The following is a 27,467-nucleotide window of genomic DNA, read 5'->3' on the forward strand; positions in this document are numbered from 1 at the left end:
AGCAGGGGGATCAGGAAAAAAAAAAAAACTGCTCAGCTCCTGGCAGGATCAGGAAACAGAGAGGGAGACAGGAAGGAGCTGAAGGAAAATGAACCCCTTAATGGCATGCCCCCATGACCCACCTTCAGTAGCCATGTCCCCTGGCCTATGGTGACCCCCGAGTCAATCCATTCAAGCTAGAATGGACTGATAAGGTTACAGCTCTCATAACCTAATCACTTTAGATTTGAATATACCTCACTAACACAATAACTTTTTAGGGTGTATCTGATATCTAAAACTTAGTATATAAGGCATATGGTGAATTTTATCTAACACTTAGTTTGTAATGGCATCTCTCAGAACAGTAAGCAAAAACTTAAAATTCTGAGATGATGCTTTTTAAAAATAAGTATTTAGATAAAATTTCTAGTATATTTAGGCTAACTATGAGAAATAAAGATTAATATAAACAAAAAACCTCTTGGGTTTGCTCTATTTTAACTCTGCAATGTAGACAGTTCAGTTCTCTATACTTCACTTCTCTCAGAATGAGAGCAGTAATTTGTCCCTGTCTGAAAATATTCTTAGGATTAAATTAGTTGCTGCCTAGAAACAGTGATGATTGACAATATGAAATGCTAATTTAATGTTTATTATTAATCTTTGCTATGGTTATTAGATATAAATGTGTGCTCCATTCTTTCTTCAGGAATTAATGACCAAGCTAATAACTGAGACACCTGACCAGCCAATCCCATTTCTTATTGACCATCTTCAGTCTAAACAAGGAAATCGTGGACAACTGCAAAGAACTTTGTCTGGATCTGCAGCTCTCTGGGCAGAAAGTGAAACATCAGGTAAATGAAAAATATCTTGCAGTTAATTTGGGATACATTTAATGAAAAATTTCAAGTCTTTTTGATTTTGATAAGATCAATCTAGATGAATGGATACCTAAGGTTTTCATGTATTTGACTGTGACTTCACCCAGATGTTAAAATTTATCGTATTTTTGAATTTGAAGATATTGCATTGTACTTCAAAATATAAAAATCAGGATATTTCATTTTAATAGAGATGGTTCAGATTGCAGAGAAGGATTTCATTGTGTATGAGTTCAAACAAATTATTCTAATTTTTTGTTTCTTTTATGAATATTTTGAATTAAATGCTTATAGTTCATCTATATAGAAAAGTAAGAAAAAAAAGACTAGATATCTACAAAGTTAGTTTTCTTACTTCTCAAACTGATGAGCAGTCTCCATTTTCTCCAGCCCTCATGTTATCCTGTGTATAAGTTCAGATTTAGGAGAAATCGTTCCTTCTGGATGTTGGGGAACCAGCCCTCCAGCTTTATGGTAACTTTATTTCTCCAGTAAACACTGGTGAGATCCTTGGGTAGACTTGACTTTACCATTTTTATACACTGTCCTGTTGTCTCAGGTATTTATTTTCAAGCCCAGATCTCCTTAGCTGTCCAACTCCTTGCCTGATTCTCCAGGGAATCAGCTTGTTTGGACTCAAAATGTTTTTTTTTTTTTTTTCTGTGATGACACTATGATTTCTCTTCTTCCCTTCATGCTCTGTGGGATCTCATGGAAAGGACTTTTGTCTCTACATGTGTTGTCATGTTAGTGCTTTCTCAAGACCCTGAATAGAGAATAGTGTATTTTCTGAAGAATGAAGACATATCTGGTGTTGATGATCCATGCACAGTTGTCTGCATCATATGGGAAACTAGAATATGAGCTTTTGGCATACAACAGAGGGAACCCTTGTTTTTTCTTGGCCCCACTTTCTTGGGTTTAGATTATAAATTAGGTGTTTAATCTTTGGCTTATAAGTGCTAAGATGGCACCCACCAGGTGAAGGCATATCAGATGAGCATCTGTGAGCTTACCAAAGTTCATGTGAGTCCATGTTTTATAAAACATTGTATCTGAAGAGAGAATGATTTATTACACTGGGGACTTTAACCAGTACACATTTAGCATCTCAGTGTCCTTGTTGGAATTTATGCCTGGCTTAGCTAAGTGTTAAGCCTCACCAGGCTGCAAGTCAAGGTGTTGACCGGGTTTCATTCTCATCTGGAGCTTGCCAACAGAAGAATCTGCTTTCAAGCTCATTTGGGTGAATGAAGACTTCACCCAACAGAGGCAAAATTTGTCCCGTGCAGCTTTGTGACTGAGAACCCTGTTTCCTTTCTGGCTTTCATTTAGGGTCTGTTTTCAGCTCCTAGATGCAATGCAAGGTTCATTGCCACATTGCTCTCTCACCTCATGACAGTTTACTTTTTTAAAGGCAGTAAAGGAATTTCTCTCATTCTGTTCTGCTAAAATGGAGTCTTATCTAATATAATGTAATCATGACATTGACAAAACCTTTGCCATATTTTATTGGATAGAAGCAGGTCAAAAGTCCTGACTTTACTCAAGGGGAGGGAATAGAATAATAGGGCAGAACACCTGGGTATGGCGATCATGATTATAAATTACCTTGTTATTTTTCCAGTTTTCTTAGAATTCTGACTTTCACAAGCACTTATGACTCTTTCCTTCCAGAAGGGGAAAGGAGGGAGGAGATTATCATAACTCCCAGTTTACTGACTTGAGTGATGGCATAAATGCTCATTTAATAAGGCAAGATAGGAACATAAAACTAAATTTATAAAGGGAAATATAAGCTCAATTCCTATTGATTAATTTGAGTTTCCTGTGGAAAATCTTTGGAGATAGTTACAGTAGGCAATTGGTGCTGACTCTAAACTCTGGGGTAGTTCAAGGCAGAAGTCCTGGTGTGGAACTCATTCAGTATCATACAACTTGAAAGAATGATCAAGGCTTGTCTTGGGAGAAAATGCCTGTTTATTGAGGAACAGCTCTGCATATTTATAGAGCTGGGGGTGGTTTGACAGTTATGATAGTTTAATGGTTGTCAGTTGGCATAGGGTGCTTTCTGATTGATGGGTAAGGATCATGTGAGCCAGCAGGGATAGTCTGATTGGTGGATAAGGATCTTGTGAGCCAGCAGGGCTCACCATTGGATGGCTCTTCTCAGGGGATGGGGAAATTCTGATTGGTGGGTAAGGATCATGTGAATTAGCAGGGCTCACCATTGGACGGCTCTCGGGGGATAGGGAAGTTAGTCTTTTGAGCTGGTGTGACTCCCAACACAACTAATCATGAAAAACATGAGGGTGAAAGAATGGAGGAAAATGTGGTTAAATATGTGGAAGATGTGTACTTAGAATATGGAAGACGATACATGTAAGATCATTCTGGATGCCTTAAATTTTGTTGTTTATGAAGAGGTGAAGTTGTTTGCTAAAGATAAGAGAGTTTGTTAAGCAGTTTTGGGGCCTTACTGAAGTTGAAGACATGAATTAATTTTTAATTAATTCATCATAGAAAGCAGCATCAAGAAGGTGATTTTTTTTTTCATTAGTGTTCATAAGAGCTGGGTTGGGAGAGAGAAAAAAATTTGAGGGGCAGATTGAGAATTGTGATTGTGATACCATGCGGATCATGGAGGGTGGAAGAAGAGTTTTGTGGAGGAGTTGATATTTGTGAGCAAGTGATTCTGATGATGATGAAGCACAAGGTCAGATATGAGACAGTGAGCAATGGCAGGAGGAGATTTAGACATAGAAAGCTAATAACTTCAGGAGGTTGATGTAGTGAAAATATGAGAGATATAGAAAGAATATTTTTAGGAATAATAAAAGAAATTATTTTTCTTGAATATGTATGGATTTTTTAAACTTATGTTTTTCAAAAGTTTTATTGGGCTGTTGACTGTGATTTTTCAGGAAAATCAATCATGTGTATATTGAGTCTCCTCCACGGCTCTTCATTTCTCTCATTTCATTTGTCATTGTGTTTGCCTTTCATATTTATTGACTCTCTTCTTATGGGGTTTATTAAATAAAGTATGTTCTCCATGCCACTGATTAAATTTTTGACAGTTCCGGTTCTCTCTTTTTTCTTACTTTGAACACAAATTTAAATGTGTTATTGCATTTTAGTCTCCTACTCATCTTTTTTTTAAAAAATAATTTTTCTGTGCACATTTCCATTTTCAATCATAGGTTGGTTGACTTATCTCTACTCTAATTTCTTTGTTTTGTTGGAGGGAGTACCAGAGATTTAACTCGGGCACTCAACTACTGAGCCACATCCCCAGCCCCATTTTATATTTTATTTAGAGACAGGATCTCACTGAGTTGCTTAGTGCCTCACTTTTGCTGAGGCTGGCTTTGAGCTTGCCATCCTCCTGCCTCAGCCTTCTGAGCCTCTGGGATTACAGGCGTGCACCACTGTGCCTGGCTCTAATTTCTTTCGATTTCATACAGTCCGTTTTCTTTTATTTTTATTCAAAAGACAAATCAGTTATATTCTGATATTTAATGCTTTTAAAAGTATGATGCCTGCATTGTGGATGCTGTATTCTTGTGTTTTTAAATGAAATTTTTCTTAGAAATATATTTTTTCTGTTTACTAAAATTTAAATGTGGAGTATTCTATCTAGTTTTAGGTTTGTCCACCAATAGTGTAGGTGAATTCTTCTTGTCCCCTTACCATGTAGCTTGAAACTATTTGGATTCTTTTCAAACTTTGGGATAGGTGAAATCATGGCTGATATTGAAATTTCTAGTAGTGGTCACATCCTGTCTCATCTCATCTCTTTTCCACCAACTAGGAATAGTAGCCTTGCTATATTATTTGAATTAATATGAATTGTTTTCCTTGCCCTGAAAGAACTACAGAATAAAGAAGCCGCATGACACCCAATGTCTCATTCTTTGCTGGCTCAGTGGTCCTTTGTATATTGCTATATTTGATGACAAGAATACCTTCATCCTTATTATTGATTTTTATACATATTTTGTTTTAACAGAATCTAAAGGAACAAGAAGGGATTTCAGAAGCTATGATAAACCTTGGCAATTAAATGCAAAGAAGCCTAAAAAATCAAAAAGTGACCTTGCTGTGTCTAATATTTCCCCCCCATCACCAGACTCCAAATCATGTAAGTTTGTTCTTCAAATCTTATTTCCTTTATAAGTCTGTTGTTCAGGAAATAAAGAAAAAATAGTAAGTGAAGCCAAACTTTTAATCTGGTATTTTTGACTATTAATCCTAATGATTTCCACTTTCATGTCTGCATTGATATTGAATTATTGTATGTATATATACTCACCTACTTATACTCTCAAACTGTGTAATGATTTAGACCTAGTATTCTGTTCCTTGAAGAATACAAGTTGTAGGGAGCAGTTCCTTTGCCTCTCATGGCCAGTAGCAGCATTATACTACATTGAAAGCAGAACCATATCTGCATTTAATGAAGTACAAAAAAATCAAGTTAAATCTTTTAGAGCGGAGTGAAAGATATTGCCATTCCAAACATTTAACAACAACAAATCTTAAATCCTCTATCTAGGATCTCCCTGAAACCCTGCTCTTTATTATTTGTGACTGAAAAAGTCTCTATAGATATCCTCTCCCACACTGCCATAAGTTCCCTTCTCCTAATGTCTCTGCTTCCTTTCCCACTACCTTAGTAGCCCCTGCATTTCTCCAGGGCTCTGCTGCCTCCACACATGTGGAAGCTTGTTAAATAGTTCAGGAGCTGATGGAACACATGAGAGCTTGAAAACTGCTTTTCTTATACATCGATTTCTTATATTTGTTATAGAGTGAGATGTTTGCTTTGAATTTCAACAAAGAAAAGAGTATGTTTAAAATAATTATTTTTGTTTGAAAATCTTTGAAAACCTACTGTGTGCTAACTGGAGTCTGCATCTGGGTCGTATGTGAAAGAGACTGAAATCAACTCTATCTGCATTTACCTAATGGTACTCATAAAACTATTGGATCAACCCCACCAAGCTATTGTGAGGTTTTATGGAATATTATGAACATTAAATGGTCTTAGCAAATGACGATTGTGATTTGTCAACTTGTCCTCCTTTGCCAGTTTAGTATGTAAAATTTGATCCCAACATTAAAAAATACACAAGTCTAAAATTACCATGTCTTCTTTGGACTAGTATGGTTAGTAGTATCCAATGCCATTCCTGACCCAATTATGAATTCAAATGGGAAAAATGAATAAATTAAAAAATGAAAATGAAATGAATCAAGTCTCAGTTTCCATCTCTATCAAGGAGTCATCAGCTTCTCCCTTCTTTCTCTATTTGCCCTCCTTCCCCTTCCCTTTCTTCTTTCTTCCTCTTTCTACCTCTGTCTCTCTGTCTTCCAATGATAAATCCATAACTATAAGGGTTTACTAATTATATTGCCAGTTCTGGATTCCATCACTTATCACTGAGGGGAAAATGCCCAAAGCCCACCTCATTCTGTAAGCTCTTTGTTCTACATAGGATGCAGAGTGTTGCTGGTGGTTGGCATCTGATTCTGTCTCCTCTCAACCTCTGGTTCCATAGATCATTAGCAATATTTTAATGGTAAAAACAATAACAAAATAACATTTTCATAGTATGTGTAGAGATAATATATATAACAAGAATAAAATGGGTGAAGTGTTAACATTGGAAATATACTATCAAATATTAAAATGTTGTTGAAGTAATAGAATGTCACTTGAACATAGATTGTAATAGCTTATAGGTGCATATCATAATCTCTAAAGCATCACTAAAAGCAGTATGAAATGCACAAATGAGAAGTTAATAGATACATTAAAATGGAATATGAAAATGTTCTTTATCCTCCCAAAACAAAGGCGGGAAGAGAGGAACAGAGAAACAGAGAATAGATTGTAAAATAGAAATCAAACACCGAGATGATAGGTTTAACTATAAATATGAGAGGAATTGTACTACATAAAAATGGATTAAACATTATGATAAAACAAGTATTGTCAGGCTGCATAAAGGGTATAGATTTTTTGAAAAACAAGAAACATGTTTAAATATACAGACAAAACCAATTTTAAATACTAAGCATAAATAAACGTAAGTAACTATATCAGACTAAGAAGAATTCAAAAGAGATCATCTCATAATGAAAAAATTATTGAATGAAGAAAACATAATAATGCTGTGAGGCAGCGCACGTAAGAACAGTGTTTCCAAGTGCCTGATGTGAAATATATAGAACTAAAAGCAGATAAAGACATAATAAGTGAATCCGAAAAATCAGTAAACATTTGATTTGAACAACCACCTTGAGTTAATTGATATTTATAGAACACATGCTCAATAAAGTTAGAACACACACACACACACACACACACACACACACACTAACACACATGTATATAATTCTCAATTTCTGGTAGAATATTCAGAAAGACAATTAATATGGTATGCTGTAAAACAATTATGAAGTTATATGAAATATTTTTTGTGAAGAAATTTTCTTAAGTTAGAAATAAATTACAAGAAACCTAGAAACTCTTCTTGCCTCCACATTTTGAAATTAAAAACCCCATTTCTAAATAACCAAGGAGTTAAGTACAAAATTGCAAAGGAAATTTGACAACATTATGAAAAACAAAACATATACAGATTTGTAGGGTGAACTAAATAAGTGCTTAGGAGAAAATTCATAGCTCTAATAGAGGCATTTTAAAGATTAATGTTTTAGAAAAGAAAATGTATAAAATCAATAACCTCAGCTTTCACCATAAGAATATAGGTAAACAATGAACTAAATCAAGAATATGTTGAGGGAAATAAATGAGAAAAATAATGTAATTGAAACAAAGAAAAATCAATAAATCCCAGAAGTTGGTTATTTGAAGATATTTACTTAAACAATAAAACTACTTTGCATACTCTTATCATATGCAAGAGTATTAGGAGTGAAAGAATAAAAACTATTACAGATTGTGAAGGCATTAACAGGATACTTCGAAGATAATTTTAACAGTTCTATGCCAGTAAGATTGACAACTTGTATAAAAGATATAAATCATTTGAGAGACACAAGAAACTAAAACTTACTCAAGAAGAAATAGATATATTTAAGTTTCCTCTATCAGTTAATTAAATTGAATTAATTATTAAATAGTTTCTCATGAAAAGGACTGGAGTCCAAGATGGCTTCATTATGAGATCAATACATTTGAAACTAAAAGAAATCATATGCAACTTTTCAGAAAATGGAGAAGAAGGCTACACATTTCAACTCTATTTAGTTGACCTCCATAAACTAAAACAAGTCAAGGACTTTACAAGAAAAGAACACTAGAAATGATCCTATTCCAAGACCATAGATATAAATATTTTTACCACCTATTAGTAATATTAATAGAGAAATGTATGAAAATGATCCAATTTATTTTATGTAAGAAATGCAATGTTCATCTAATAAACAAAAATTTATCAGTGCAATTCACTAAAAAGAGTAAGAGAAAATTGAAACATTCATTTCAATACAGAGGGGAAAAATATCTGACAAAACACAATATTTATGATAAAAACTCCATCAACTTAGGAATAAAAGAAAATATCCTCAGCCTAATAAAGCTCAAAACCAAAAGTCTCTCAGTTATTATCATATTCTGTATTGAAATATTGAATACTGCTCTTCTATCAATGAAATAAATGCTTACAACTTCTGTTCAAAAAATCATAGTGTGAATGAAATTCGACAAGAGAAAAAATATATAATTGCAAGCGAAGATAGAAAAACCTTTTACTATAAATGTCAAAATTTTATAAACATGAAAAACACAAAAGGAACGTAGAAGAAAAAATACTAAAATGAGTAAGTAAAATTGTCAAAATCACAGGGTACAAAGTAAGCAAACAATTGTATTTTGTATTCTGACAGTGTGAATTGAAAATGTCCTTAAAATACCATTTGTAGTAGCATCAAAGAATACCAGATATTTAGGGACAAATTTGATGGGAAAATGTGAAAACTGCCTATACAGAAAATTAGGAGACATTGTTGAGACAAAATAACTAAAACTTGGGATAGATATATCCTGTTCATATTCAATATTGGTAAAGGGTAGGTGGTACATATTGGCCTAGAATTTAAATATGTCCCTAGCAGGCTTTATTCTAGAAAATGATATAAATATTTGAAAAATGTACCAGCCAAGGAAAAAACCTATGATTATTTAAAGCACTCCTGATAAACATGAACTAGATAGAAAAATTTACCCCACCTGCCTTATAAAACTGTAGTTGTCAGTTCAACATAATATAGGGTCCATAAATAGACCTCCATAATACAGTCAGATGAGCTTCCACCAGAACATATTAATAGTAAAATGGGAAAAGAAAAGATTCCTTCAGCATTGGACATCCATTTGAAAAACAAACAAAACGAAACATAACTTAAGTCATCCCTGAAGGAAGTAAATGATTTTTAGGGATGTTCCAGTTACTATGGCTGCTTGACCAATTGCCACAAACTTCTTTTAAATAAAATTAATTAAAGAGTAAAATGTACAATTGATTGTCATTTAGTACATTCACAATATTGTGCTACTATTCTCTACTAATATTTAGTTTGACACTGTTTTCATCACCCCAAAGGAAACCTGTACCCAAGAAGCAGTCCCCCAGTATTTCCACATTCCACCAGCACCTGGCAATCTGATTTCTGTCTCAGTGGAGTTGTTTCTGTTGAGAGTATCTCATGGATAAAATCATAGAATTGTGACCTTTTATATGGACTTATTTCACTTAGCAAGCTTTTTGATTCATTCATTTTAGCAAGAACACAACTTCATTCTTTTTATAGCTGAATAATATTTCATTATGTGGGTGTACCGCATTTTGTTTATCCATTCTTCTCTCAGTGGAAATTTGGTTGTTTCCATCTTTGACTCTTATGTATTGTGCTGTTCTGGGCATTCACATGCAAGTATTTATTCAAATACCATTATTTCTCTCATTATTTGGATATATGTCTTGCAAGGTACTTAGTGGATCTTATGGTTATTGTAGGTATATGAAAGTCTCCAACTTTTATTTAGAATTATATTTCTCCCTTCAAGTATGTCAGTTTTTGCTTCCTATAGTTTGTGGCTCTGAGACTAGGATTGTGTATGTTTATACTTATAACATATACTATTATAATGTTCTTCTCTGTCATTTGTAGTCCAAATGACAGAGAAGAACATTATAATAGTATATGTTTTTCTTAAAATCTATTTTGATATTAGAACAGTCATGACAGCTCTCTTTTCCACTAATACTTGCATGTATTATCTTTTAATAATTATTTCTTCAAATATTCTTTCTACTTCTTTATCCCTTTTCTCTCCTTTTTGAGACTACCATTATACATTGGTACATCAGACATATTGATAAAGTAAGAAAACTAGTGACATTTCCATCAACACCTGAATGGTATTTAATATAAATTTGCATCTATTTTACATTTTAACACACTATTTTAGGAAGAGAAAGATATCTTCTTTTTTCTGTATTTTTTTCTGTATTTTTATTGGTGTATTTAATTTGTCCATGTCAATAGTGGGATTTGATGTTACATATTCACATATGCATAAAATATAACAATTGAACTTCGCAAATATTATTCCTCAATACTTCTCTTTTCCTCCCTCTGGTCCCTTCCCTTTACTTTAGTGATCTCCCTTTGAATTTTATGAGATCCACTACCCTTTTTCTTTATTTTTCCTCTCCAGGTTCCACATAAGAAAGAAAACATACAATCCTTGACTTTCTGAATTTGTGTTATTTTGCTTAACATAATATTTTCATGTTCAACCCATTTTCCTACAAATGACAGAATTCCATTCTTTTATTTGGCTGAGTAAGACTCCATTGTGTATATTATATCACAGTTTCTTAATCTAGTAATTCATTGGTGGACATATAGACTGGTTCCATAGTTTATCTATTATGAATTGTACTGCCATAAACATGTATATTCATTTATCACTATAGTATGCTGAATGCAATTCTTCATGATAACTCAAAGAGTAGTATAGTTGGGTCATATGGTGGTTCCATTCCTAGTCTTATGAGGAACCTCCATACTGATTTACACCATGTTTGTACTAATTTATAATCTCACTGATAGTGTAAAAGTTTTTCTTCTCCACATTCTCTCCAGCATTTATTATTGTCCGTTCATGATAGCTGCCATTCAAACAGGGGTGAGATAAAATCTCAGTGTAGTTTTGATTTGCATTTCCCTGTTAATGATGTTGAACATTGTTTCATATATTGGTTGTCAGTTTGTGTTTCTTCTTTTGAGAAGTGTCTATTTAGTTCATTTGTCCATTTAACAATTTGGATTCTTTCTTGTTAGTTTTTTAAAGTTCTTTATGTATAATGGATAGAAATTCTTTGTCACAAGAGTAGCTAGCAAAGATTTTTTTCCCACTCTTTAGGTTCTCTCTTCATATTCTTTGTTTTGCTGTGTATAATCTTTTTAATTTGATGACATTCATTTAGTAACTCATGGCATTATTTCATAAGTTTTGGGGGTTCTACTGCACCTCTTTGTTGGAGTGTTGGCCCTAAATTTTCTTCTAACAGTTCATGGTTTCTCATCAAATTTCAAGATCTTTGTTCCACTTTTAGTTGACTTTTCTACATATGGATAGCCAGTTTTCCCAGAAAAAAATTGTTTTTTTTTAAAGATGTAATTTTTGTAGTGTATGTTTTTGGCACCTTTGTTAGGGATCAGCTGACTGTATCTGTATGAGTTCATTCTTGTGTCTTTTATTCTGTGTCATTGATTCACATGACTGGTTTAGTTCAAGTATTATAGAGTTTTGGTTACTATAGCTCAGTAATATAATTTAAGTCAGGGATTGTGATATGTCCAGCATTGCTTAGAAGTTTTGGCTTAGAATGGCTTTGGCTATTAGGGGTCTTTTATTATTTCAAATGAAATTTAGGACTGTTTTATCTAGTTCTGTGAGAAATGGCATTGGTACTTTTGTGGGGATTGCTTTGAATCTGTATATTGCTTTTGGTTGTGTGGCCATTTAAACATTAATTCTAGCTATTTGGGAATATAGGAGGTCTTTCTATCTTTTCAGCTATTCAATTTATTTCTTCAGTGTTCTTTAGTATTCATTGTAGAAGAAGTCTTTCTCTTCCTTGGTTATATTTATTCTTTGATTTTTTTGAGGTTATTATTAATGGGATTGTTTTCATAATTTCTGTCTCAGCATTATTGGTACACAGGAAACCTATTGATTTTTGCATGTTGATTTTGTAACCTGCTACTTTGCTGAATTTATTAGCTCTAGCAGTCTTTTGGTGGAGCTCTTCGTGTCTTCTAAGTATGGGATCATATCATTTACAAATTTCACTCTTTCTTTCCTATTTTTATTCCTTCTATTTCCTTCTCTTGCCTAATTGCTATCACTACAGGTGCTAGTACTGCATTGAATAAAAATGGTGAAAGTGGATATCCTTGCATTGTTCCAGATTTTAAAGTGAATGCTTTCAATTTTTCCACATTAACTGTGATTTTGGCCTTGGTTTTGTTATATGTAGCTTTTATAATGTTGAGGTAAGTTCTTTTCATCCTGGTTTCTTCAGTGTTTCTATCATGAATGAGTATTGAATTTTGTTAAAGGTTTTCTCTGCATCTGCTGAGATCACTGTGATTTTTTTGTCCTTAATTTTCTTTATATGTTGAAAGACATTTATTGATTTGCATATGTTAAATTATCTTTGCATCTTTGGGATAAACCAACTTGGTTGTGTTGTACAATCTTCTTAATATGTTGTAGAATATGATTTGTTAATGTTTTCTTAAAGCTTTGCTTTTAAGTTCATGAGTTATATTGGTCTGTAGTTATCTTTCTTTGATATGATATATTGTCTTCATACAATGAATTTGGAAATGTTCTGTCCCTTTCCATTTCATGTAATAATTTGAAGAGCATTGGCATTCGTTCTTTAATGGTCTGGTAGAATGCAGCTGAGAATTCATCTTGTCTTGGGCTTTTCTTTTTTAAAGGCTTTGTATTACTGCTTCTATCTCATTGCTACTTATTGATCTGTTTCAATTTCATTTCATTTATTTTAGCTCTGATCTTAATTATTGCCTTTCTTCTACTGAATTTGTTCTTGTTTTTTCAAAGGCCTTGAGACTCATCATCAGGTTGTTTATTTGGGATCTCTCTGATTTTCTTAGGAGACACTCCTAGCTGTAAATTTTTTCTTGTAGAACTGCCTTCATTGTATCCCAGAAGTTCTCGTATATTGTAGCACTATTATTATTTGATTCAAAGAATATAATTTCTCCCCTGATTTCTTCTATCACCCACTCATCATTCAAGTTTGTTGTTCAATATGCATATATTCAAATAGTTTCTGTAGTTGTTTTTTGAAGTTGATTTCAGATTTTATTTCATTGTGATCAGATAAGACACACACAGAGAATATATATATTTACTAAGAGTTGCTTTGTGGACTAAAATATGATCTGTTTTGGAGAAGATTCCATGAGCATTTGAGAATAATGTGTATTCAGCTATTAAAGTATAGCATATTCTATAGAAAAATGTTAAGTCCATTTGATTTATGATATATATTTAAGTGTGAAGAGTCTGTATTGGGCTTATGTCTGGGTGACCTATCAACTGTGACAGAGGTGTGTTGAATTCTCACAGTATTATTTTATTGGAGTCTTTGGTGCTTTTAAGTTCTCTCCTTGTTTTGTAGGTCACACATTTTAATTATAATGTGCAATGGAGAGGTGCTTTTTTAAAAATGTAATTAGGTTACATCAACATTTGGAGGCATAAATATTTACTATCATTATGGATTTTTGTTGGATTGTTCTCTTTACTATTATGAAGTGACCTTATTTGTCTCTTCTGATTAATTTTGTCTTGAAATCTGCTTTGTCAGACATGAGAGTAGCTACGTTTGCTTTTTTCTTGGCTCCACTTTCATGATATACCAATTTCCATCTTTTCACTTTCATTCTGTGACTATCTTTGCTATAAGGTGAGTCTCTTGCAATAACATATGGTTGGTTCTTATTTTTTATTCCACCCTTCTATCCTATGTCCTTTAGTTGGAAAGTTGAGACCATTTACATTCAGTGTTATTATTGAGAGGTGTTTGTTCCTGTCATTTTGATCTATTTCTAATGTTTAATTTGTTCCTATGTCTTATTTTTTAGGTACTCATCAAATGAGATTGGTCCATTTATGAGCTCTGGGGTTTGTTTTAATTTCTTCTCTGTGAAGTATTTCCTTTAGTGTTTTCTGTAATGCCAGCTTAGTAGCCATGCATTCTTGTAGTTTCTCCTTATCTTAGAAAGTTTTTACATATACTTCAATTCTGAAGGTTAGCTTTGGTGAATATAGATAGCAACCCCAGTTGACATTGATTTTCTTTCAGGGATTGGAATACATCATTCCCAGTATTCCTGAGTTCATGTTGAGAAATCAGAAGTAGCTTTGACTGGCTTATCTCTACATGTGACCTGAAGTTTTTCTCTTGAGACTTTTAAAATTCTTTCCTTCTCCTCTATGTTAGGCATCTTAATTATGTTTCTTGGAGAGCTTCTTTTTGGATCTTGTCTATTTAGAATTCTGAATGCATCCTGGATCTGGATGTTCATTTCATTCTCAAGGTTTGGAAAATTAGCTGTTATTATTTCACTGAAGAAGTTATCTATTCCATTATCATGCATCTCACAACCCTCCTCAATTTCATGATTCTTAAATTTGATCTCTTAATGTTGTCCAGAGTTCTTGTATATTCTGATAATGGTTACTTATTTTTTTTCTTTAATGCTGTCTGCATAGTCATGGCTGGCCACTTTATCTTCCAACTCTGAAATTCCACCTTCAGCATGGTCTACTCTATTAGAGAGACTTTCATTTAGTTTTATTTAATTTATGATATCTTTCATATCTAATATTTCTGTTTGATTCCTTCTCAATATCTCTATCTCCTTATTGATTTTTTCCTTTATATCTGGTATTGACTTCTTTAATTCATTGAGTTGTTTTTCTGTGTTCTCTTGGAATTAATTGACATTTTAATAGTCATTCTTTTGAATTATTTCTTGGTTATTTCATCCACTTCCATATCTTTGGTTTTAGTTGCTAGTAAATTATGAACTTTAGGATATATTGTGTCCTTATTTTTTTTCAAATTTGTTGTATTCCAGTGTTGAGTTTTATGCATTAGTTGGAATGGATTTCTCTTCTACTTATGTGTGGGCCCCTTTCAAGTACAACCTTATTTTGCCAAAATGTCTTAGAGTGATCTAGATTGAGACCCCTTTTAGATATGATACCCACAGCCTTTGTATTAATTCTTTCTGTTTTTGTTGTAGCATCGGGTGTCTATGAATGCCACCTGAAGGCCCACCCTAGCCATTCTTCCTTGGGGCCTGGTCATTATTTTGGTTTTTTTGTTTCTTCTATTTCTTGTATTAAAGTATGACTGGAGTATGAGTGTCACTATTTTGTGTGTGGAGTCAGTTGCTCCATCTCTTGTCTGGGTTTAATTTAGCAGCAGTCTTTACCTATAAGCTCGTAGGGTCCCTATAGATTCCTAGCACCCCATAAAAAAGGGAGAAACAAACAATAGCAACAACTGAAACAAAACCAATTTACAGCATTAAAATAAATACCTGGTTCTTACTATGACATATATAATAATAATTGTTACAGAAACAGGAGTGGGGGGATCATCAGTTGTCTACCACAAAAACAATAAATTACCATGACCTAGATGTGGCATAAAAAGTAGGGGTCAACTGTGCCATCTACAGTACTATTAACCAAAACAACATGAATGGTGGGGGCAGGAGTTATTTAAACTCAATAGGCTTAAAAGATGGTAAAAATATAGTTCACTAAGGAAAAATGTGATAGGAAAGTAAAAGAAAGATCAGAGTATTCAAAGTGTGAATAGAGAGAATGCAGAAGAGATGTAGCAAGTGATGGCTATAAAGGAGGAGAAAAAAGATAAAGTAACAGGAGAGAGAGAACAAGAGAATTTGGCTGTTAGTGGGAGAAAAAAGGAAAAAAGTGAAATAAGAGAAATGAACAATAACAAAACAAAACTAAAATAAACAAAAAAATCCTGACCCTCAAAAAACAAGGAAAAATAACTATTATAAATAATACTAAAAATGAGAAAGAGAAAAACATATATCCACGAACCAATCAGCACAGCAAGAACACCAAAATGAATAAATAAAAACGGAAAAAAGATTCTTAATGAAACATGAAAGAATCCTATCCACTGAGGTGTTTAAAACTGTTGACAAGGATGGACGGTCACTGCCTGTGCCCAAATGCCCTTCTCTCAATTTCCTACTGGGGGTTGGGGATAGTGAGCAAGAGCCAGTGTGCACACTTTCTATTCTGAGGTTACACTGAGTGCGAACTGGGGTCTGAATCAAACTGAAGCTGGTTGAAATAGCTCTCAGCTTCCCTTTCCACCAGTGTAAAGTAGAATGGAATGAGAAGTGCTCTCCATTGGTGTTTTGTTTGCACAGACCAGATTGCACTACCAGAGTGGGGATGCTGCAAAATTCTATGAGAGGAGTTCTGGGGACTGGGGTTTAGCTCTGATCAGGACTTAGGGACTTTGTTGGGTGGTATTTGCTCTGGAGAGATTAAGTCAATACACTCCTAGGGCCAGGAAGATGCTGATCATGGTTAGAGTCTGGATCTCAGGAGCTCCAGCCAACCGTCCACAGGTCTCACACACTCCTGTTACCCAAAAGACTACCTTCCTAGGCTTAGTTCCCTGAGTATAATCAGACCTGCCTATTAAGTTTCCTGACTTTCTTCAGCTGATCACATGAGCCACCAGACTCAAGAGGAAAGCAAATTTTACTTCCCTCTGTATTTCTGAATTGAGTGCACATGGTACAATCTTCTCTGTGCCTGTTTCACTCAAGTTTTGCTAGATACACCCTAGGCTACAAGGTAGGTGCTGGTGGAGAAGTATGGCAATGTCAGCTGTGATCTCTTGGAGCTCCTGCTGCAGCAAGCTGCCACGTGGCCTTCTCAAGATGGCTCTTGGCCTCAGCTCTCCACTTGCCAATTGAGAAACAGAGCACTTTTCAGACACCAATTTGCTGCACAGCCTCTCGATCAGCTATGTTCAGGCTGCTTTTTTTTGATCTACAGGTTTTTCTGTGACAAATTTGTCTGTTGTGTTTTTCTCTCTGCTTGTAACCTTCCTCCCCTCAGCAGTGGACCAGGGCTGCTACAGCGACCAGCTTGGTTCTAAGGTACTCTTTTTTGTTCTTGAACACACCTGAACTTTTGAATCTCTAGGAAACTCCGATTTTCCCATATTGAGTTTTATTGAATTCCCTCTTTCATGCACCTGGCTGAGAAGCAGTACTCCCACCTGCTTAAATTCCAAGCCATGGAGCAACTGGAAACCCAGCCTTCCTTTAAGCCACCATTTTGAATCATCTCAACTTCTTTCAAGAAAATTTGTACCAGATGCATAAGTCTGATAACCAGAGTTTGTATGACAGTCATTTTTGCAAGCATGAATGGTGTTTATCTGGAAGTCGAAGTTCACTCCTGGAAGCTAGAAGTCAAAGATTAGGTGTTGATGGAGCCATGCTCTCTCTGAAGGCACTAGGAAAGGATGATTGTCAGGGCTGTCTCCTAGCATCAGGTCAGTCTTTGGCTTGTTGCAATAACTTCATGTTTTTCCTGTGTATAGAAAGATAGATTGTTAATTAACACATTACTTGATACCCATATTTGGAATAAAACTAAAAAGTTTTCCAAATTATTGTTCATTCTTCTTAAAAGAAAAAAAAAGGGCTCAACTATATGAACAGTCATTAACTTTCAGATACAGAGAAGATACTGTAATCAATTTCATTTTTAAAAAATATTTATTTCTAAAACTCACTTAAAATTGATACTTATGTTGATCAGACCAGTTTTGTAAAAAAAAAAAAAAAAACTCTTATTCTCTCCAAAAGGTTGTGAGCTTGGTAGAATGCAATCTTCATTGTTACTTTAATTCCTACTGACTTACTCATATCATTTAGAAAAGTACCCACCACACAGTTTGTGCCATATGAAGTTACAGTGAATAAGTGGGTGAATTATTACATTAATGAAGGGGTAAATGAGGATAATTTAAGGATGGGTTAATGCTAAAATATATTCTAGTGTTCACAAGATCTGAGTTTAGAAGTTAGAAAATTTCAGATAACAATAACAACAACAATAACAAAACTCAGCACTTATACAGTGCAACTGATGGAAGGCAGAGATCTGTAAGACAATATTATGTTAACATTTTCCATGGTTATTTGTCATAGGTAAGGTAGGTAAGGTTCAGTGAAAGTTTGCCATGTGGTATTAAGTACTTCTTCTAGTTATGTAGCAAGTGGAATGGTTACTGAGAGTGAATAAGATACTCACAGAAATTACAAGAATGTCATTTTTCCATAATTTTCTGTGCTTGGTAGAGTATGTTGACTCTTTATAGCCATTTCATATTTATGATCCAGTTCAGAAAACCGAGGTAAGTTTGTTGGTTTAAATTAATACCCCAAACTGAAACCAACCCTCATTAGTTTTATTAAGGCTTTTTCATTTGAAGGAGTATTTTTCAGTTTTCTTATTGTTTAGTGTTCTTACATTAGCATGGTGTTCACAAAGAGAAATAGCTGGATACTTACAGATTTTAGAACAACAAGGAATAGACAGTGCACCTGTGTAGAAAATACAAATTATATAAATGTAAGCGAATGAAGATGAAAGAATAGTATCTGAAAAAAATCACAGTATGGAAATACAGAAGGCAGCACACAGTGATGTTCTCATTATAATCAATTTTAAATGTATCATAAATATACTACTGGGGATATTCCTGGCATATTTAAAATGAAAATAGAGTACTTACATGAACTTTCAGATAAGATTTAGATTTATTGAATTTTAGAAAACAACTGAAAGGTATAAATAATTTGAAACTGGTTCAGAAACAGGTTTATCAATGGGTTTATCATTGGTAGAGGTTTATCAATGGGTACGAAATTACAGTTAGGACAGTTGACTTGACCTGGTATGCTATTGCACTGTAGGGTGACTGTTCTTAATAGTAATATGCTGAGTCTTTCAAAAAACCTAGAAGACAGGAACTGAATGCTTTACCATAAAGAAAATGCTGCATGTACCCTCCCAAACTTAGCCACGATCGGCATTTGCTGGCCCTAGGGGTGTATTATAAATGTTTGAAACATCATGTGTACTCCACAAATATATATAATTGTAATGTTTTCATGTATCAAATAAGAACAAAAGAGAAAGAAGTGGGATTGCAGTTGTACTCTGAGTGATGATGCTGGATTCTCCATTGTAGAGGTTGTAGTTTTACACACTCATTAGTAAAAGAGGGTTCTGATTTCAACTTAAAGGAAACGGATAAGCAATATTTCAAAAGTCATGAGGAAGAAACAGAAAATTTATTCTTTTAACCCATACAAGAAAGTGTTGGTGGAATTCACATTGAGTCAAAAATTTGACTGACACAATCATTTTTCCAAAATTTGCCAGGCTTGGTAGACAATAGGCAGTTCTGCAAAGTAGAAACCTCATTGTGAAGGACTGCTACCTCAAGGCATGATGGTCGGCGTTTTCACTGGAGTGTTCTTTGACTCAGTAGCCTTAAGGAGCCCCTCCGATCTCAGATGTTGATATCCATTCCTGTAAGTCTTTTCAGTGACACTGTTCCACTGGTTTCCAGTTCTTCTGTGGATAATCTTATGAAATACATGTGAATTGTAGAACCAAGTTTTGAAATGAAGCATGACCTAAGTAAAGTTTTTAATCCATTAGAACATTTTACAGAAATATTCTCATTTGAAGGCTACCTACTGGATGGATGACCTCCCAAATCTCCTTCTAGAATGTATCCGACCCGCTTTTGAAATCACCTTGCACAGTTGACTTGACCTTGATTGAACTGTCACTTTGGTTGTCTGAGATTCGGTTCCCATAAGTCACGTGCCATGTATGTGTCAAATTATCACAAGCTACAAAAACATCAAAAGAACTTGTCCTTAGTTTCTCTCCATAGTTGCGTAGGAGAAATTCTTGAGTGTGGTATCATTTTTGGGTGGTGTCTTTTCTCTATTGTGCTGCACATACCCTCCCAGATTCGATGATTTGGGGTTGATGGGTCATTGTTTCTACTGGTCTCACCTGGGCTTGTCCTTATTGGTGCATTTAAGTGGTGGGTCTGCAGGTGCAGAGCTCAGCTGATGGTGGGCAGTGGGACCTTGTCTGGTGATTATCTGGGGATATTTACTGGGACTGTTTTTTAAAAATATATGCTCTTGTTCTGTAAATTAATAAGTAAAAGAACAAGAAGACAGTAGGACCTTGATAGCACATGCTAATTTTCAGGAAACTAGATAATATGGTGATGGAAGATGCAAATTAGAGAAATCATTCAAAGAAAACTGAAGTGTGGAACAATGTTTTGAAGAATCTGGTACAAATATCATTTTATCTGCTCCTTCATCTTAGCTTCTCTCTCTTAGCCTTGGGCTCACCTATAGGGGTCCCTTGGGGAATGACCTTAATGTGACAGCAGTGTGCCTACAGGTGTTTTCTAGGTTGATCACAATCACCCTGTCTACACTCTACTGCTTGAACATCCAAGTGTTAATGTAGACTACTGCCTCTGTCCCAGGGTCCCTTAAACTAAGAGAAGCTTGGTGAAGCAGATACATTTTTGTTTTAATTTTAATTTTTAGGTTTATTTAAATGATAGGAGCAATATTTGCTTATTTTGACAATTAAAAAAATATAGATATGTGGCAAAAGAAATAGTCACTCTCCAGTTCTCATCCATCAAATTTAATTCTTCCAGACATAGCTTTAGCTTTTTGCACCTTTTTGTGCACACAGCATATATAATATGTGTGGGTAATTTGCTGTAAAAAATTGGTCCTCAACTGTACAACTACTTAAGCAACTCGTTTTTATTATTTTAAAATGTGTCAGGGAAATATCTCCATGGTAATAAACTTAGATTTAACTTATACTTTTTAATAATTTCATGCTGTAGCATGGTGTGAATGTACCATAATTTATTCAGCTCTTTCTCTGTTGAAGGACATTTACATTTTTTTCCAGGGTATATGGAAACTATTTGCTGAAATTAAAAAAAAATAAGTTTCACTTTCTGTGAAAATAAACAATTTTGAACATATACACGAGTACAGGTGTGCCATTTCTTTCTTTTTAAAAAAACTTTTTTAGTTGTCAATGGACACAATGCCTTTGTTTTATTTATTTTTCTGTGTTGCTGAGGATTGAACCCATTGCCTCACATGTGCTAGGCAAGTGCTCTGCCACTCAGTTACAACCCCAGCCCAGACCTCTGTCTTTCTTTTTTTTTTTTTTTTTTTTTATACTGGGGTTTGAACCCTGAGGTGGTTTACCACTGAGCCACATTCCCAGCCCTTTTTGATTTTTTATTTTGAGAAAGGGTCTCACTAAGTTGCCTAGAGCTTCGCTAAGTTACTTAGGTTGGCTTCAAACTTGCAATCCTCCTGCCTAACCCTGAAAAGTTGCTGGGATTACAGGTGTGCCCCACGTGCCCAGTACAGATGTGACATTTCTTTTTGTTGACTTACCAGCCATAAGATTGTTGGTCATAGAGTCAGTCATTTCTCAGTATAAGAGATATCATCAGATTTTCTAAAGGTGGCAAAATGAAATATTTCAATAGTTGGAGACTATGTACTATATCCTTACCACTAAAATACTTTTTAAATTTTATTTTATTTTTCACCAAAATAAAATGTGGCTGGGTAGAGTGGCACACACCTGTCATAATCCCAGTGACTCCTGAGGCTGAGCAGGAGGATTGAAGTTTCAAGGCCAACCTCAGCAACTTAGTGAGACCCTGTCTCAAAACAAAAAAAATAAAGAGATGGGGATGTGGTTCAGGGGTAAAGAACCCCTGAGATTAATCCTCTGTATTAAAAAACAAACAACAAAAAAAATCTCTACATGACTTAAAAATAAAATGGTACCATGAGACAGTAGTTTCCTTCTTTTTCCCCAACTCTGCTCCTAACCTAGAATAATTTTCAATACCTTTAGATGTTCCTGTTGACTCCTCTTACATATCTAAATGTATAAGATACCAACTCAATTCTTTTACTTTTTCAATTTGGGCATCATTTCTTGACCCTCCACCTTCATTTTTGTGCTTTGAATGCCAAATCCCACCTCAGCTGGGCAGTATAGTAGTTACTCCACATGTTGGTTAAAAATATACTGTGTATCAATATTATTAGACTATATTAATGCATAGTTTTCACCATTGGGTCATACAATGTCCAACTATTATTTTTTTTCTATAATTAGCAATTTTCTCTTTTCTGATTATTTTGTTTTCTGTATACCCATCACTAATGCTTCATCAAATCCTGCCCAAAGAATTAGACCTTTTCAATATGATCAGACACATCAAGTAATTGGAACTTCTATTTCATTTTATGCTATTTTGTATTTTTCAGAAGGTTTTGGAGACCTCTCTCCTCCAGTCTTCTGTCCCCTTGCTTTATTCTTGACTTCTGGGCTTCTTGATACGTTCTCAGCTGTCTCTTTAAATCATTCTTCACAGTCATCTTGAGAAATCCCCTTTACTTTTCCTTTGGGGAAGTCACTTGTTGCCTGAATTTCAAATCTGTTCTTTGGCTCATTTTACTGGGGCATCTACAATTGTAGCTTTCTGAGAAACAGTGCCCGCGAGATCAATTCTTGAGTCCTTTGAATATCTTCATTGGTTCTTTATCTGGTATTAAAATTCTGAGTCATAAATAATCTTTAGTTGGAATTTTAAAGGATTTTCTCCTCTGTCTTCTAGGGCAAGTATTGCCATTGAGAAGTCTAATATTAATTTGACTTGTTATTTTTTGTCCATGAAAGTGTTTAGAATATTTTCTTTATTGTCACTATTTAAATTTTCTTTTGCCAATATGTCTTAAATTGTGCTGGATATTAATTAGGTGAACCCCTTAAATCTGGAAAACAATTAAGTTCTTATAGCTTTATTACTTTGACTTTGTTCTCCTCAATTAATGCTTTAATGTTCAAATAGTATGAAACGTTTACTCTCTTGGCATCCCTCTCTTCAGGGACTTAGGTTTCAGTTGTCTCTGCTTGCCAAATCCAGTCACCACTCATCAGTCCATTTTGTATTTTCCAGAAAAAAACCAACAAAAATCTTACCTCATACTGTCCTTTCCCTTTCTTCAATTAATTCTTGAAAGAGAGAAAAAAATTGCTTGATCATGGTATAATTTTAGTGGGATCTTGGGAAGAAGTGAAGGTAAATACATGTGCTTAATCTTACATGATTTTTTAGAAGACATTTGTAGAACGTCTTAAAAGCATTTGCTAGTTGGTCATAAAGAAGTAATTTTTTTTTAAGCTGGTAATAAATACAAAATACGCTTCGTGTGTTTCCCTTCAGTTACAGAAATGATTAGTTCTACATTAATACCTGAATTTCCCTCTTTTAAATAAAATCTGCCAGACTTTCCTGACGTGTTCAGTTAAAACATTTTCTTCAAGCCCAACATTATATCTTCCTTTCTGCTGGCTCATAAGAGGACTATCTCCAAGTTAAGCATTTATAAAATTCTGTACATTGATCTTGGTTCAGTCTTTCACATAATAATGAACAGTGAGTTTGTGTGGTTATACAGCATGCTTATGAAATAACCATTTTTTTTAAACATAGTGCCAAGGGCAGTAGAGCATCCTAAGTGGAACTGGCGGACTAAACCAGGAAGCCGGGATTTTGATGAATTGAACCACATCCTTCAAGAGAGCAAGAAGCTCGGGAAAGCCCTTGAGAATCTCTCCCGAAGTAAGTTCATTTCCTTGATTATAATTGAAATTCTTAAACATCATTAAAAAGCAGAAACATTCATTACTATTGGCAATGCCCCATTTCCAGCATCCTCATTACAATTCTCTGAAAGACTGAGGCATTCAAAGGGCGTGAGATTGGAAATGACTGATTTTGCATATTACACAGATTTCTGGGTAGACTAATTACAGAGCATAGGAGGAGTTGTAGAACCCCTTGGATCTGTGTTACTCTATCCCTCTACTTGGTTTTTGCTACCCAGTTCAAATGTATACCCGATGGCATCTTCTTCATTCTTCCTTTTTGAAAAACATCATCATCTTTCTAACTAATAAACATACTCATTGTGTCCATGAGACTTGGATGTCTTTGAAATTTCATGGATAGTAACAACTGGGCCAGATTCTTCTTGGAATCCTTTCAGAGCCTAGGACAGTGCATTTTAATTTACTTTTTTTTTTTTTAACAAAAGCAATAACTGTAATCAGAAGGCCTAGGTTAGAGGTTTTGCTGTGCTATAATAGCACAGTGACCTCCAGTAATCACTTAACCTTCTTGGGTCTTGGTTTTCTCATCTCCAGAACAGAAAGCTATGACTGTGCCTCCTGGTAGGAGCAAAGGCTTAAAATACTCCTGACATCCCATGAAAATTTTAAATAAATGTTATTTTCATCAGAGCAGGTGAATAAGCATTTTGATTTGATGAATGTTCTCTCTGTATGTAGACCTGCATAGGCACTTCAGGATTTCAGTGGTTAGTTCACAGCATTCCTCTCTTTCTCTGGTTCTTTAAGTGCTTATCAGTTTTTAAAATTGAATACCTTTAAAAGCATATTAATGTCAGGGTCTTGCTAAAATTTTTCTTTAGTGCCATGGAATATTCAGGATTCTGTGACTGTGGATGTAGCTCAGTGATTTCTTGCCTACTATGTGTGAAGTTCAGTCCTCAGCACTGAAAAATCTTAAAAGATTGTGAAATGAATGTCTGTTTCTTTGTTTGCTTTTAGATAGCATAGTTATAATGATTTCATGAATTTTATCACAGGTAAATATTGGCCCTTGGAAGGTTTTAGAAGAAGTTTTATTATGTTGTAATTATATGTGGTATATAGTATTATATACATTTACATGCATATTATGCATTATATATATATGCACTTACACAAGTATAATTTTCATACCTTTACTCTTTATTTAGAACTCAGTCAAGCCTTTTTTAGACTTTTGTGCAATGAAACCTTTTTGTAAGTTAAGCTGCATTATAATAGGATCTTAAAACTTTCCCATTAGTAGAAACCCTCTGTATGGGATTTAAGAAAGCCTTAAAGCTTTTGGCTAGATTTTATTTTTGGAACAAATAACAATAAAGTGAGTTTTCAGCTTATTACTGTATTATGTTCATGAAAAGAACTTGATCCTATTAATTTGGCAAAGGCCCCCTATTAATATTTCTAAATCTTACCCTTTGGCACAGAGCCTGTGGCTCTTCACAACCTCTCTTTTACTAAAAGAAGGATGATTGAGGAATGTAGGTGATTATTACATAGAACTTCAAATATACTGTCATTCAACTCTTGCCCTTTAAAATGTGGCAATGATCTTACAAACACTTGCTGTACTATTGTTAATTTGTAGGATGCCACTTCATCTGTCCCCCAAACTTTTATTGCTTGGATGACTGTATTTCAATTGTGTCCTTACCCAGATTTGCAACAGAAGGGTTAGAGTTCAAATGTGGTTTGGATGTGACCTTGCAGGCTGTTTTGGTCTCTTCAGGCTGCTATAGCAAAATCCACGGACTCAGTGGCTTATAAACAATGGAGATTTATATTTCACTGTTCTGGAGGCTGCGAAGTCCCTGATCAAGGCACTGACAGGTCTGGAGTTTGGAGAAGGGCCATTTCTTTATTTATAGTTGGTGGTTTCTCTCTGCCAGGGCAGCTGTCTGAGACCTCTCTTATTTGGGCATGAATCCCATTCCTGAGGGAGGAACATTATTATTTAATCACCTCCTAGGTCTCACCTCCTAACCCTGTCACACTGGGGATGGGGATTATGTTTTAACATATGAATTTGGAGGGACACAGACATTTAGACCACAATGCAGGTGATGTTTTACAACCATGTCCTGTGATCAGAAGCCCATGATGGACTTGTTAAATACTTCAGGGCAATCTGGTGAAATGATAAATGCTTGGGGCAGCCCATGGCCAGCAGAGTAGATGAGAGGCAGATCTGGGACATTGTTTTTGGAACAAAGCCAGAGCCAAGGAAGCTATCAGGAGAGTCAGTGGCTGGACCTGAAGAAAGTGTAAGTCAGCTCTTGTGTTTATGATGGGTACTATGTCTGGATTTGCTTGGTGTTTTAAGGGACTCTATTTTGTGAGAGTATGGTGGTGGATCTTATATGAGAATAGTAAGAGGACCTCTTTTCTATCTCAAATTTACTTGAGTATCTTTCTGAACAAAGTGGTTCTTTCTTTGAATGACTTAATTTTCAGTACTGAGTTTTAACATTGAATCCTTAGGGCCCAACATGCTCATAGCTAACTTATCAGTAGAACTGCCATGGTCAGAATAAATTAATACAAATACACATTTATTATTTATTGATCTTTATTTTGTTGTCTAATTGTCCAAATTCAGCAACAGAATCACAAACTTGGGTCTAGCAGCATTCTGAAGCAGAATATAATTCATTCTTGTTTGAAATAGTTTGAATCAGTTTGGATGTTCTTTCATTGAATAGTAACTTTACTGTCTGTGTTGCTCAACTTTCCATCACTGTGAGAAAATCAACTTAATGGCAGAAAGATTTATCTTAGCTCACTGTTTCAGATATTTCAGTTCATGGTCGGCTGGCTCCATTGCTTTTAGTCTTGAGGCAAGGCAGAACATCATAGTAGGGAGCAGGTGATAGAACAAAGCTACCTACCCCATGGTGCCCAAGAAAGTGAAAGGGAGGTGGAAGGAGGCAGAGGTTTTATCATAAAGCCCTCCCATCAAAACCCACTAAACTATGAATCTATGAATGGATTAATCCATTCATGAGGTCAGAGCCTTTGAGATCCAATCACCTCCTCCAAAGCCCCACCTCTGAACACTGCCTTCAACACATGAGCTTTTGAGGGACATTTATGATCCAAACCATAACACTGCCCATTGTTTTGGTTATATGGAAGACACGGGAGGTGGAATTTTCTTCCAGGTATCATCAAAAGAAATTTCAGTGCCTTGATATTGTGGACCTTTCTGTCCAATGTCAAAGCCATTGATGGGAAAGGTTGAAAGATTTCTATGGATCTCCTAATTTTGATAATCTTTAAGGAGAGCTTGCTTTGCTTTTTCTTGGTTATACATTCTATAAAAATCCTACATATTTTAGGTGCATTATAGCAAATAATCATTTGCATCCCCACAACTGGCACACTTGTCTCAGCCTGGCAGCTGTCTTATAGAGACTTACATATCATACCCAAATCCATTTAAGACAAGATTCTAATAATCCAGTTTGCAAACATAATTTTGATTTCATTAATAATGATACCAAGCTCTCTCTCTCTGACTTATTGCAAGCTTTTCAGTGTGATGTTTGATCTTCAAGTGAGTATTAAATTGGGAGAGTCTTTGTGATATTACTCCACTG

The 27,467-nt window shown here is 34.8% G+C and overlaps 1 protein-coding gene across 1 annotated transcript in view; it reads left to right on the top strand.

Annotated features, from left to right (window-relative positions):
* Positions 1–27,467, top strand: part of C7H8orf34 (chromosome 7 C8orf34 homolog) — a 394,600-nt gene that overhangs the window by 70,223 nt on the left and 296,910 nt on the right. Inside the window, 3 exon segments of the mRNA XM_026407762.2 lie at positions 692–839; positions 4,879–5,010; positions 23,690–23,818. Coding sequence (XP_026263547.2) covers positions 692–839; positions 4,879–5,010; positions 23,690–23,818 — 409 coding nt within the window.

Source organism: Urocitellus parryii, chromosome 7, assembly GCF_045843805.1.
Source record: "Urocitellus parryii isolate mUroPar1 chromosome 7, mUroPar1.hap1, whole genome shotgun sequence".
NCBI classification, from domain to species: domain Eukaryota; kingdom Metazoa; phylum Chordata; class Mammalia; order Rodentia; family Sciuridae; genus Urocitellus; species Urocitellus parryii.